The sequence below is a fragment of the Arachis duranensis genome, chromosome 5 (assembly GCF_000817695.3).
Source record: "Arachis duranensis cultivar V14167 chromosome 5, aradu.V14167.gnm2.J7QH, whole genome shotgun sequence".
NCBI lineage: Eukaryota > Viridiplantae > Streptophyta > Magnoliopsida > Fabales > Fabaceae > Arachis > Arachis duranensis.
Window position 1 is genome coordinate 99,649,621 of NC_029776.3, and position 14,552 is coordinate 99,664,172.

Here is a 14,552-nt window from a genome sequence, read left to right on the forward strand (position 1 = left end):
AAAGATAATAAGCTTGATGATAGAGCTAAGAAGGCAATCTTTTTGGGGTATCCAAGAGGGGTTCAAGGCTATCGCCTTTGGAGTGTAAATGATTCTAAGTTTGTAATTAGCAGGGATGTTACCTTTGATGAACGATCTATGGTAGCTTTGTCTAAAGATGTGGTGCCAGATGATGGTGATGTTGGAAAAACTTCAAATACTCAAGTGGTGGAGATAGAGTCTAAATACCAAAAAAATAGACTCTAATAATGTTCAGGTGGAGCATCCTAATGCTACTCGAGATGACGCAGAAGATGAACTTGATCATGAGGAAATTCAGCGAGAAAATGCACATGCATTACAACAGCAGCAGCAGGATTCTTTGGCATCTACTAGGCCAAATAGGAATTATAAATTTGTTCAGAAGTTCGGGTCAGACAAGCCTTTGAGACATTATGGGCAGCTAAACCTGGTAGATTATGCACTCTCAGTAGAGGATGATGAGCCGGTCACCTTCAAACAGGCTATCAAAGACAAAGATAGAGAGAGTTGGTTTGTCGCTATGGAGGAAGAGATGCAATCTCTTCATAAGAACAAGACATGGGATGTGGTCCCATTGCCCGTGGGAAAGACTGCAATTGGTTGTAAGTGGGTGTATAAAAGAAAAGAAGATCCTACTAAGTCAGATGGTACAAGATTCAAAACTAGGTTAGTAGCAAAGGAATTTGCACAGAAAGAAGGTGTTGATTACAATGAGATATTTTCTCCAGTGGTGAAACACACTTCCATACGGGTGCTTTTAAGTCTTGTCGCTCATGGTGATTTTGAGTTGGAACAACTAGACGTGAAGACTGCATTCTTGCACGGTGACTTAGAGGAAGAAATCTACATGTATCAACCTGAGGGTTTCAAGGTTGAGGGTAAAGAAAGTCATGTATGTCGCTTGAGGAAATTGCTATATGGATTGAAACAATCTCTTCGGCAATGGTATAAGCGATTTGACTCCTTTATGTTAAAACAAGGTTTTTCCAGAAGTAATTATGATTGTTGTGTATACATTTGTAAGCTTCCTGGAGGTGATTATATCTATCTTCTATTGTATGTGGATGACATGCTTATTGCCTCTAAGAGCAAGGTAGAGATAGATATGTTAAAGGTTCAACTTGGTAAAGAATTTGAAACAAAAGACTTGGGTGCTGCACGAAAAATATTAGGCATGGAAATTAAAAGAGAGAGAGATCAAGCCAAAAATTGTTCTTGAGCCAAAGAGGATACATTGAGCGCGTCATTGAAAGGTTTGAAATGAAAAATGCTAAATCGGTGGTAACGCCGTTGGCTCCACATTTTAGGCTCTCTGGTAAACAATCTCCCACAACAGCAGAGGATAAGGCTTACATGGAAAATGTACCTTATGCTAGTGCAGTCGGTAGCCTAATGTATGATATGGTATGTACACGCCCAGATATTTCATAGGCAGTCAGTATTGTTAGCAGATTCATGGCAAAGCCGGGTAAGGTACACTGGGAAGCAGTCAAGTGGATATTAAGATACTTGAAGGGTACCATTGACACAGGTTTATGCTTTAGTGGAAAATCATGTCAAATCAGCGGCTTTGTTGATTCTGATTATGCTGGTGATCTAGATAGAAGACGTTCTACGACTGGTTATGTATATAAAATACAAGGTGCTCCAGTTAGTTGGCGATCGATGTTACAAGCTACAGTGGCACTATCTACTACAGAAGCTGAGTACATGGCAGTAGCAGAAGGGGTGAAAGAAGCATTGTGGCTAAGGGGTCTTCTAGATGATTTGGGGTTGAAGCAAGATTGCGTGAATCTGAGTTGTGATAGTCAAAGTGCAATTCATTTGGCTAAAAATCAGGTTCATCATGCTCGTACTAAGCATATTGATGTAAGATATCACTTCGTGCGCGATGTTATAGAGAAAGGTAACATTTCTCTTATAAAAGTACACACAGATGAAAACCCTGCTGATATGTTGACTAAAGTAGTGTCAGGAAACAAGTTCCAACACTGTTTGAAATTGCTCAATATTGCTTCATGTTAGGCATTACATGGAGAAATAGAAGAACTACGATTGGTTGATCCTGAACAAGGACACGTACGCAGTCATTGTAAAATTGACACAACCATATATGAATACCACACTTTGATCGTCCAAAATTTGAGTAGATTTCAAATTGTGACCGAGGTGGAGAATTGTGAGAATAAAGGAAGGATAAGAGTAATTTTAGGAAGTAAAATTAAAATTGAGTTTTAATAGAAGAGAACTCAAAATGTTTAGTAAGGAGTTTTTGTCGGAGAATTTTATTCCTATTCGTTGAAGTTATAGCATAGAGATACTATATATACGTCTCAAGAATTGTAATTGATATCATCAACAATAACAACTATATATATTCACATCTTCTTTTCATATTATTATTATTATTTTATTTTATTTCCTTTTCTCTTTAATAATTATATAGCGAGTGCATTATTGTGAGTAGTGTTCAATTTCATATTACTTTGTAGCTATTAGAAGTCAAAATTCCGCTGCAGACTCGACACAGAACCATAGCTCACAAATTACATAATTATATCCTCAAATCAATAATTACAATTTGCCAAACCATCAACTAATCCACAGCACCATACCAATCCATATTTAACAACAAAATACTAAGTAACAATACACACATACATTTCAACCTATTCTATGGTCATTTAGCCTAAGTTTTCACAAAACATTATATATTAAATGCAAGAAACCTAGACCATACCTTGACCGGTTTTCTCGTAGTGATCAAGACAGCTTATTAACACAAGCACAGCCCAAAAACCTCAACAAAACACTAGTATTTAGCTTCTTCCAAGTTTCAATATCCACAATTTCAAGCTTCAATTATTTATTCACAACCTAATGCACATTTATAACACATATATACCCACTTTAATATCCAAAACATAAATTTATATTTAAATCGAATTTATGGTATCCTCACCTTGCCCAAGCTTCATATAAGTAAGAGTGAACGTTTTTCTCAAGCTAATTGGACCCTAAAATATCAAAAAGTAAGGAAATTGAACATCTCTATTCAATTTTCAAAAATTTGGGGGAAGAGAAGGCTGAGAGTGAATAAGAAAATTACCAATGAAATTGTTCTGATAGAAATGTAGAGTTCGATGCGGTGGACGCATGACCGCAAACAGTACGACGATTGGAGCTCAAACGAAGGAGTTACGGTGATTTGAAGTACCGTAAGGGTTATGGAATGCTTCTCTTCTCCTTCCCTCATGTTGTGTTTCATCGCTATTTATTGCTGAACTAGGGAAGATGAGAAGCCTGGGTTCATTTCAAGTGCTGGGCCGGTTGGGCCTATGGGCCCGATTTGAGTCCGGTTCGACCCGTTCGGTCAAATCTTGGGCCGAATTCTTCGAAATTAGTGTCAAAATTTTTATTTCGATGAGCTCTATCCTAATTTAATATAATATTCTCATTTCTAATTTTCTAATTTTCTTTATTAGAAATCAATTTATTGGCTAATTACTTACTAATTTAACGGAGTTTACAAAATACGTGCATTACTCAACCGTTTCCAAAGCGTGTTATTCACCATTATGAACAACTCTTCTTCTTCTTCTTCGATCAAAACCACAACCATCAAGATTCAAAGAATATTCAAAAACTCTGAAGAAACTTTTAAACTCCTCGCCAAGACTCGACGAAATCAACAAGCAAACATGTTAATTTATATTTATTTTTTATCATGCAAGATATTAATTTAGTGTAATTTATAAGTATTAGCTATATTCTTTGATTTTTTTAATGATGAAGAAAAAATGTGCTATTATTGTTTAAAAAGATAGAAAAACTCTCGTTTAACATAAAAAAATTTACATAAATAATTAAAAATATTTATGCAAATATTTATAAATGCAAGACTTTAGAATTTACATATAATGTGAATCAAGCTAAGTCATTTATAAAGTTAAATTTATAAGTATTAATTAAATTTTTTATTTATAAAAAATAGTAGTATTAATGTCTGGTGCAATTTTTAAAATTAAATTACAATTTTCTAAGAAGTTATTTTTTATTAGGAATTTATAGAGAAATTAAAAAAAAAGATTGCTCTCATAATATTACATACTATTTTTTTATCACATTTTTAGAATTAAAAATTCAAATACAAAATAATTTATTTATAAATTATTTTTAATATAATTATTTATTGTTTAAACTATTTTTTAAAAAAAAACTTAATTAAACTCTCTATTTAAATTGTACCTTATTCTATAACGGATGTATCCGTACATAGATAAATGCTTTGCTGGTTTTAACTGTAATCAAGTTTCTTTTCATTCCATAACCAAAAGTTACGTTCAATAACCAAAAGTCACAACTATTAACTATACAAGTTACGTGACTTTTGAATTGAGTACTAAGCATGTAGTGAGTGAGTATATATATATATATATATACACACACTAACCCTCTATTTCGAAGCATAAGAAACAAAATAATATAAATGTGTGTTTTTAATTTCTTATTCAAGAAAATTGAAAATTTATTATTATTTTTAAATAAAATATTTATAGATTTTATTATATTTTAGAAGAATATTATTATTAACTCTATAATAATTAAATATGGAAATAAATATTTTTTTTAAAAAATATCTTAAAATTACAACATAATTAAAATTTTGTCATCTTCATATTATTTTTTCACAATTTTTGAAAGATATTTAAGAAAATGGCTCAAGATCAAACACCATATTTAAAATTATGAATAAAAAATTTATCAAGTTAGATCGTTTTGATGGAACAAATTTCAATCGTTAAAAGAACAAAATAATTTTTTTTTCTTAGGATTCTTAATCTTGCACATATTATTGATCCAAAGACTACACTTATTATTGATGCCGTTGAAAATGCTCCACCAAAAGAGAAGAAAAAGATTACTCAATTAATCAAAGGATTTCCTTGATGAATTTCACCAACAATCAAAGAAAGTGTTTCATAAAGTTGATTCAAAATCAAGACAGAAAGGTCGATGAGGTTTTTGTGATAAATCATGATGGCCAAGGACAAGTAGTTATTTATCTGAATTTGGACTGACTTTGAGCAGAAAACAAAAGAATTAAGGTAAAGTAAGAAGAAAATTACATGTTCACTGTTAGACATAGGGTCTCCATTAAAATCTATGTTGTTTTAGATGAAACTCGATATGGAATTTGAATCAAAATTAATGTCAAAATTACCTTCAGAGTAAGTCGACCATGACACGAATTCACCATTAATGAGTAGGCCACTCAAGGTCGAAATGTCCATAAGAGTTAAGCTCATCATTCCATGAGAAAAGTAAAAGTTGTTGGTGGCAGGACACCAAAAGTACAAACTAGCCCATAGTAAAAGAGTAATGTAAGACAAATAAAAAATAGCTAATTCTAAGATATGAATGATATTTAAGAATTCTCAAATCAACTTATATGTAGATGCAAGTCGAGACATCCAAGTCGAAAAAAGAGGACTCAAATTTCTAGGAGAGCAGTTTTAAAAGAAGAAAGAAAAAATAGAATCAATTTGCTTTTGAGTTGCCAAAGGACCAAAGAACGAATACAAGACTCCATTAACTAAGAATGGCAAAAATACCTAGCGACACTTGAGATTAGAGGTTTCTACCTTTAGGTTTTAGGCTCTTAAAACTCCATCTTCATCATAGAATGCTTTTTCAGCCACTAATAATGGAGGAAGAGGAAGGGATTTATCTCCTTCTTAACTGTGAAATGCGTGTTACTCGAAAAGAAAATGATTAGGATTTTCAGGAGACAAGCTTCTTGAAAATTGGGGATGATTTGATTTAAGGAGTGGAACATTTTATTTAAGAAAAGTCTCATTAAAGCTCAAAAAGTTATGCATTCTCATAAAAAGCATGCATGTTATTTTAAATGAGGCATAATTGTTTTTCAAATTTTAAAGAATTCGAAAGGTTACACGTGCTCGACACGAAGAATATTAAAATTGGTACTTTTGAACAAAATAACAAATTTTAAAGGGATAATTTGTTGGTACGAAAATACATTTTTTTCGACAAGAAGACGTTTTGACTGCCAATGGTTTTGACTACAAAAGCAGAGACAGGTAAGTTTGAAGTTGAAAAAAGATAGTGTAAAGATTATCAAAGTCGAAAGATAGTTATTGCCTTTTCTTGAACATCAAGGTTTGCTACTCGACCATCAAAACAAGTGGAATACATGGGACTTGAAGATCAAAGAAGACGTAGATGTTAAAACTTGAGGATCAAGATTATTTGTGGTTAAAATAAGGTCATGGTTGAAAAAAAAGAGAAAGAAGTAAGATAGTAGACAACATACTTCAAGACAAGTTCATCTCTATGACTTATAAATAGTTGAGACTTAGAAAAAGTTTCGGGACTTCAATCAAAAATACTAAATTATCACATAAACTCATAAAATTCTCAATCTCTACAATGCAACAAAAGAACATAAAATATAAATACATGTGAATATTAGAAATCAATATTTATTTATTTATTTATTTATTTTACTTATTTGGTTTATTATCGTTTATTTTATTTAAATTTTATTATTATTTTACTTTGATCAATATTTTACAATTTTTATTGTTGTTTATTCTTTTAATATTTTCTCACTAGTAATTTTGACGTAAAATTGTCTTTGATACCATAATCAAATAATTTTCGAATCGAATTCACTATTTTTTCAAATAAATTATATCTACTTTTCGATATTTAAAATATTGATATAAACTTAATTTTAACATTCTATCAAAACACACCGTCGAAATTAAAACACACCGTCGAAATTACAAAAAATCTAGTGAAACAATTACAATAACCGATTGTTAATGTTTCTAAGAGCTCATACACAGGATATCAATTTAATTAATTTCTCATACTCAAGAGATAAATGCATGACATACACGTTTCCAAATATGTCGACGTCCAACAGCCCCACATAGCTACTCACTTATTGTTTGGACAATTCCAATAATGTCCTCTCACTTTCGATGTTCTCTTTCTTTTTTTTTTCTTTTTTTTATAAAAATAAAAAACACATAAATAATAATATTTAAATGCAATCAAAAGAAAAATACATTTCAAACAAACATAATTGGCTATTTAACATAATCATATATAAGTTAATTTCATAAAAATATATTGTAATTTTGTAAAGTTCGTTTGACGACCTTTTGATTAAGATTAATTGTAATCATATTAAGATTTATACTGAAACAAATAGTTAATGATGTAGAATTAATTTAACTTGATTCCCATGTAGCACTCAAAAGCTAAATGATCTTGTTTGGTTATAAAATTTTGTAGAGCAATAACATTTCTACCATAAAATTATATGGTCGCAAAATTATATGATTATAACAATACTCTCACTCCCTCTCTCTTGCTAGTACCATGAAAATTTAAACCTTAATTACGCACATGAATTAAAAAATATTAGAAATATCTTCTAAATAAATTCAAATAAATATAGAAATTACCATCCTTAATTATCATATTTTCCTATATTTATTCTCTCTTATACACTTTCTCCCCGTTAATTATCTAACAAGGTAACCAAACAATATATATAATCATATTTACATGAATTCAAAAGCGATTAAAAATATAAAAATAATACAATGGTGCGTAGTTGAATTTTAATATGTATACAAAGTTTAACTATTTTTATAATCGTTTTTTTAGAAAATATATAAAAAACATCTATAAATATATACAAATAAATAATAATTGATATAATAATTAACACTGATGTGATGATATACTTTAAAAGATGTCATGAAATTATTTTTTTAAAAAGTTTAAATTATTAAAAATAGGTATATAAATAATTAAATGTTTAACACGTCTCTCATGCAATAGTTTATTTTTGGATTTGTGTACATTTTTTGTATTAATTTTTTTTTATTTATCTTTTACTTTAAAAAAAATAAAAATTAAACTCCAAATTTGTTTGTCATAGAAATTTTAATAATATATTCTAAAATCAATTCTTCTAAATGTTTAAATTAATAATGTATTCTCAATACTTACTTGAACATATGGATAAATTAACCCTTAGACTAATCAAAGTTGGTTACAATGGAAAATTATTTTGTGATTGAGAGCTACAGACATTTTAGAAATATAAAGATTTGTTTGTTTGTCCGGCGTCGAACATGTATATCTTATCCTCGTGTATTTCTCTGCTCTGAAACAGTTCCTTATTCTCACAAGCCAGCTTCACTTAATAATAGTTAAAGCAACTATATATCTTTAATTTGCAGCTTCTTAGTTGAGCAAAAGTTTTCAAGCAATGGCGAGTCTTCCGCTATGGGGGCGAGTTAATGGATTTAATAATCAAGAAGGAGAATGTGTTTATGGGAGCAAGAATCTTGCAAGGAAGTTGCTTCTTCATCCTCCTAACTTCAGATCTTCTTCCACTCATGATAATCTTCTTCAGGTATATATATATATGCATCGTCATGATATACGGTTACATGCATATATGTCAATAAGTTAAATATTTTATTTAAATATTAAAATCACCTACCAATATAAAATACATATTAAAATATACATGATATATTATTAGTATTATTTTAAGTATTTCTTTCTTTTTTGTTTAAGATCTAAAGTCAAGTCGGCAATAGGGAAAAAAATTGCATTCAGCATTGTTTGTGGTTTCTAAAGAGAACAAATTTGATAGGATACTAAATTTGCTGACAACACATGCATACTCATCAAGCAGAGGTTTGAGTCTTAAGAAAAAACAAAAAAAATGACTATTGTATTCTGTTTGGTTTTTTACTTCAGAAAAAATAAATTAGGAATATAATTAATTAATATTAAAGAATATTGAAGGAGAAAATGGGAACTAAAATATAGAAACTCAAATAAAATACTTAATAATAGTCTAATAACTAAATTGTGAGTTCAGCTATATGTTTAGTGTTTCACTCGCATCAAACATATTACTTCATGAAGAAAATTAAATATTTTTAAAAAAATTCAAGAAATTAAAAACCCCAAAGCATCTATAACCATCAATTATAACTAGATATTAGGAAGTGGTTATTACTATTTACTACATCTATATATAGGTAATTTTTTGTTTTTCATACTAAATACTAAGGTTTTGAAAATTAGACTGGTCGAATTAGTTCAACCAATTTAACTGTTGTCTAACTAAAAAATTGTTTTATATTAAAATAATAAATAAATTATAAATAAATATTTAAAAATATAATTATAATCTAATATAAACTTTAAAATATCACTAAAAAAAACGTTGTGTACCGTCAAATTTTTTATTAGAAAAATGAAAAAAATTCGACGGTACTAAAATTATCGTTGGAATGAATCAGACGGTATAAATCTCGTCTGTAAATATTTACTATCGAAATTTTTTCGTCCGACGGATAACCAGTTCGAAAAACCAATTAGTTACTGACACATTTTTTCGACGGTACTGTTGGCACCAAAAAATGTTGTTTTCCACACTATTACTGTCGAATTATTTTCACGGTAATCCGACGGTAATGTCAATTTTTAAAAAAATTTGAAATAAATAGTCAATTTTAGTTTTTAATTAATTTATTTTTCACATAATTAATTGTCAATTCATAAATAATGAAAACCTATTATTTCAAATAAATAATACAATGTTCAAATAAATTAAAGTCAAATACATCAAATAATACAATAAAACAATAAAACAAAACACTAATAACTACAGATCCAATTAGTTCTCATTATCGTCGTCGTCGGTCCTGCAGCCCTGAGGAGGCGGCATAGAAGGCGGTGATGTCTGTGTACCACCAGCAAAGATAATGCCAACGGCGTACATATGAACTTAGTACACCTCCATCTGAGCCTTCATACGCTGAAACCGCTCCAGCTACTCCCTGCACTCTAGCCTGAAGTCATCCGTATCCGTCATGCGTGTGAGGATCTCCTTATACCTCTCCCAATCATTCAGCTCCTGAGCCTGCTGGTGAAGGCTTTGTTGGAGCTCCTGCACTTGTAGCCTCAAATCCATGCCTTTCTCGGGCTCGACGGCTCAATTGGTGGCAGAACCTGACAACAGCCTCAACGTGGAGGTGCGGAGGCTGCTGGAGAAGAATGACCTCATCTTGTATATGTGGTTCTTGTACAGAATTGAGGCGGTCTCTCATCAAACTGCATCGGGATCAACGACTGAAGCTGCAGAGCCATCAACAGTGTTATACCCACTTTGCTGAGATTGCTAAATCGCGACCTCTAATCTCTATGTGTAAGACTCCTGTGTAACACAAGCTATTGTGATTAATATGATAATATATAGTTAATCTCTAATAATTTTATACCAAATGATCAGATGTATGTTTACTCATATAATCGCCCTAAGACCGCTGATCACCAAATCTCGCTTTGTTCTCCTTTAGCGTCCCATATAAAGTGCAGTTGTAATAAAGAAACTTTAAAATTAGTTAATCAAAATAGAAGATATAAACTAGTTAATAAGGTTTGAAACTTAAAGAAAAAAGTAATTACCGCCCATTTCGAAAACCATCGCTCTCTGATTTCAACGGGAATCTTGTTGTGCTGGGCCAGGGATGGTCGTACATCAGCTTAATGACATTGATCATCTCCTGAGTACACGCGTTGTTGTTCAGTGCAAACTTAACAACAATTCACAAACAAAACAATATGACAATAACCATAATCAGTAAACAAGAAACACTAACCAGGCAACCAAACCTAAATCCAATAAACAAGAAACAAAAACTGGGCTCCTGCAGCAATAACCATAATCAATAAACAAAAAATACTAACCAGGCAACCAAACCTAAATACACTAAACAAGAAACAAAAACTAGTCACTTAAAGCAATAACCATAATCAATAAATAGGAAATACTAACCAGGCTACTAAATCTAATCCACTAAACAAGAACTAACCAGGCACTTACAGCAATAATCATAATCAGTAAACAGGAAACACATTCAGTCATTCAAACCTAAATCTACTAAACTAGAATCAATTTGAGGTACTTTCAGCAATAACAATAAACAGGAAAAGGGATGCTTATCCCATACCGCCATCAGACCAAATGGTCAACCGTACAATGGGAGGTGGTGGAGGGGTATCAGCTACCTCGCTTCCGTGGGAGGACTCTGAGGCCGCGACATTCGTCGCTGGAGGCGGCGTTGCCGTGGCAGCGGCCTGCTAAGCAATAGAAGGTGGCGTCATCACCGTAGATGGAAACATGTAGTTGGGGTGGGACCATGATGAATGGTCGATCTGCTAAACCCGCAACCTGTGACACTATTGGGGTAGTCAGAGTACAGGGAGAGGACCCATAATTTTTGGGGATACCGAAAGAATCCCTCCCTCTACCACGACCACGACCACGTCCACGACTAGTAGCCTGATCCCCAGCACCTCTACCTGTCATGATGTATGTAAATAGCATACCAATTAACAGAAATTCAAAACAACAAATCAACAATAACTAATAATACCAATGTAATTCTTATAATGAATACCACAACATTAAGTTCAACATTTGATGATATAAACAGCAAGTATCTTAGAATAGAACCATTTCAACCATAATATGTATTATCGGATCTAAATCAGATACTAAGTGTGGAAAATACTTCAATCAAGCAACTTGGCATTTACACACAACATATATACACAAACTCAATTAGCAAATAATTTCCAACACATTACAATCCTTTATCACAAAGAGATTTAGTTAACTATGCCAAGCATATATCAGACATCCTAAATCAGATAGTAGGTATAACATGTAATTTAAAATGGACAATAGACATAGAGGCATATAAACTCACACTTGGCGTGCACATACATCAAAGATGCAAAATCAACGGAACTAAGTAACAGTTGACAATTCAAATTCAAGTCAATGCTATTCAACTAAATTTCAGCAATTGTTCAACAAAACAAATAGTCTTTTAACATCAACACAAATTCAACATATTCAATACAAAATCAGTAGCATTATCCATCAATTTAGTCAATTTTCAACACTTTCAGCAATATAACACAAACCAATAATTCTAAAATTAATCTATCTTAACCACCTAAAATTCAATAAAATAAAAAAAATTAATTCTAACTAAATTAACTAACTAAAAATAAAATAATGAAACAACCTAACCAAAACAAAATTTGAAAAAAAAGAAAAATAGAGTTAAAAAAACCTAGAATGCAGAACAAGGAGACAACAGAGAAGAGGTAAAGATGCAGCAGCACTATGATGTTGTCGGAGCTAGAGGTAGCGGAAGGATGGTCGTTGAAGGCTGGGTAACTTGCTAAAGGTTGGGCAGCAGCGGCGCGATGATCATGGGGCGACGGTGGTAAGGCGGCACGAGGAGAAAGGAGAATAAGGAAAACGGGAGAAGAAAGGAGGGGTCGATGGTGGGTGGACTGCGACGGAGAAAATGTCGTGATAATGGTTGTCTCGGAGGTGGTAGATGGTGGTCATGCAGAGAGTAGAAGAAGTGAGAGAGAGAGGGATGGTGGTGATGGTGGTGAATCATGAATGAGGGTGAAAAGGGTTCGTGATTTGAATTTACGCCCTGTTTTTGTCGGATTTACTGTTGAAAAAATTCAATGGTACACCATTGTGGGTAACCAAAATGCAGTGTTTCACTAGCTAATTGGGGTTACCGTTGGATTTACCGTTGAATTTTTCCGATGGTAAAGGATGCGCCAATTTAATTTTTTTCTCCAAATATTTACCGGGCGGATTTATCGTTGGAAACCTAGATCTTCCGGTAATTACTTAACCTTACGAATTCGTCGTCGTTACCACCGGTAAATTCGACAGTAAATATGCCACTACTCTGTGACACTAAATCTAATAGTAAATCCGACGATACTCAACATTTTTCTTGTAGTATATCTTGCATTGCGTGAAATGTTATCAACTAAAGTCCTAGAATCTTTAGAAAATGTACAAACTTAAAAATTAAATAACAAAGAAATCATCTAGCATAATTAAATAATAAAATAGTTAAACAAACACAACAAATCAGAAACACATCACTAACAATAATCACAATACATTCAAAATTAATAATCAGTAAACTAAAATCACAAATTCACAACACACATCAGCAGCACAACCTTTAAAATAATTAATATAATCAATAATCAAATAATAAATAAACAGCAGCAACAAAACCATAACAAATCAATAAACAGTTAATTAAAAATACAAATTCACAACACACAACAGCACAGACCTTCGAAATAATCAATAATCAATTATCAAATAATTAATAAACAGCAGCAGCAAAACTAGAGCAAATCAATAATAGTAAATTAAAATCGCAAATTCACAACATACAATAGGACCTTCGAAATAATCAATAATCAATAAACAGAAGCAGCAGAACCAAAGCAAAAAAGACAAAAAAAAATGAAGAATAGCTGAAGAACAAGCGAGCACTGAACCACTAACTTTCAAAGACAATGCCGATAGACCGTTGACCACGACAAACGATGCCGACCAGATGACGGCGAGCATCTGAAAATGATGACGAGCAACTGAACATGACGGCGAGCAGATGATGACAACGAATGGGCCAATCTCGCGAAAGAAGAGAGCATGCATGGGTTGGAATTCGGAGACTTGGAGGTAGTGGCTAGATGAACGGACCGACGACAGTACATTTGAAAAGATTCTAAAATAATAGGCAATACATTTGAACTTAGTTAAAAGAAAAAGTTGAGTACATTTATGACATGGCCGACCTTCGAAATGCTTGTCCCTAGTGACGTAGGCTTGCAACTTTTCTTGAGGCTTATTTTTTTCTTTTATTTTAAATTTATCCTTCTTTAAGTCACAAACAAAAATTATTAGCAAATATATGGAATTATATATCATCCAAATAATAAGGTTTAAAATTTTAATATTTAAATTATATATTTAAATAGAATATAATTCTATTTAATTCAAATTATATTAGATTAAATCAAAATAATTTGAAAAATAAATTTAAATTAGCACTGTCAATCATTTGCATAAAATTGAATTAGATTGAAAAGTATAAATCAAATCAATATTATCCAAATCGTTTAAAATTATATTATTTTTACCATTTGAATAAATTCAAAATGTACTACAAAATATAATCTTATTTCATTGATAATACAAATGATAGATATAAATATATCCCACTCACTCTATGCTGATATATATAGTGAAACTCGTGTATAAACCGTTGGATTCTTTTCACGGTTTATACATGTTTTATATTTTCACAGAAACGGCCTCTACCTCTCAAATTTTTTATCAATATAAATCGTAGAACCTCTCCAGCGATTTACATGTATTTAAATCTGTGAAATTCCTTCTATAGTTTACATAAATTTATAAAAAGTTGTATTTTCGTATTCAAACTGCAAAAATTATATTTTCTTAATTTTAAAAGTTAAATATTTTATTTTCGTAAATTACCCTTTAAATATATTATATTTTCCTAGGAATAATATGGTTTCAAAAGTGTAGT

The 14,552-nt window shown here is 31.5% G+C and overlaps 1 protein-coding gene across 1 annotated transcript in view; it reads left to right on the top strand.

Moving 5' to 3' along the window:
- Positions 1-8,225: 8,225 nt before the first annotated feature.
- The window catches only part of LOC107491055 (spermidine synthase 2), a gene marked incomplete at its 3' end in the record, with an annotated part of 17,766 nt that continues 11,439 nt past the window's right edge, over positions 8,226-14,552 (top strand). The window contains 1 exon segment of the mRNA XM_016111828.3: positions 8,226-8,485. Coding sequence (XP_015967314.1) covers positions 8,339-8,485 — 147 coding nt within the window.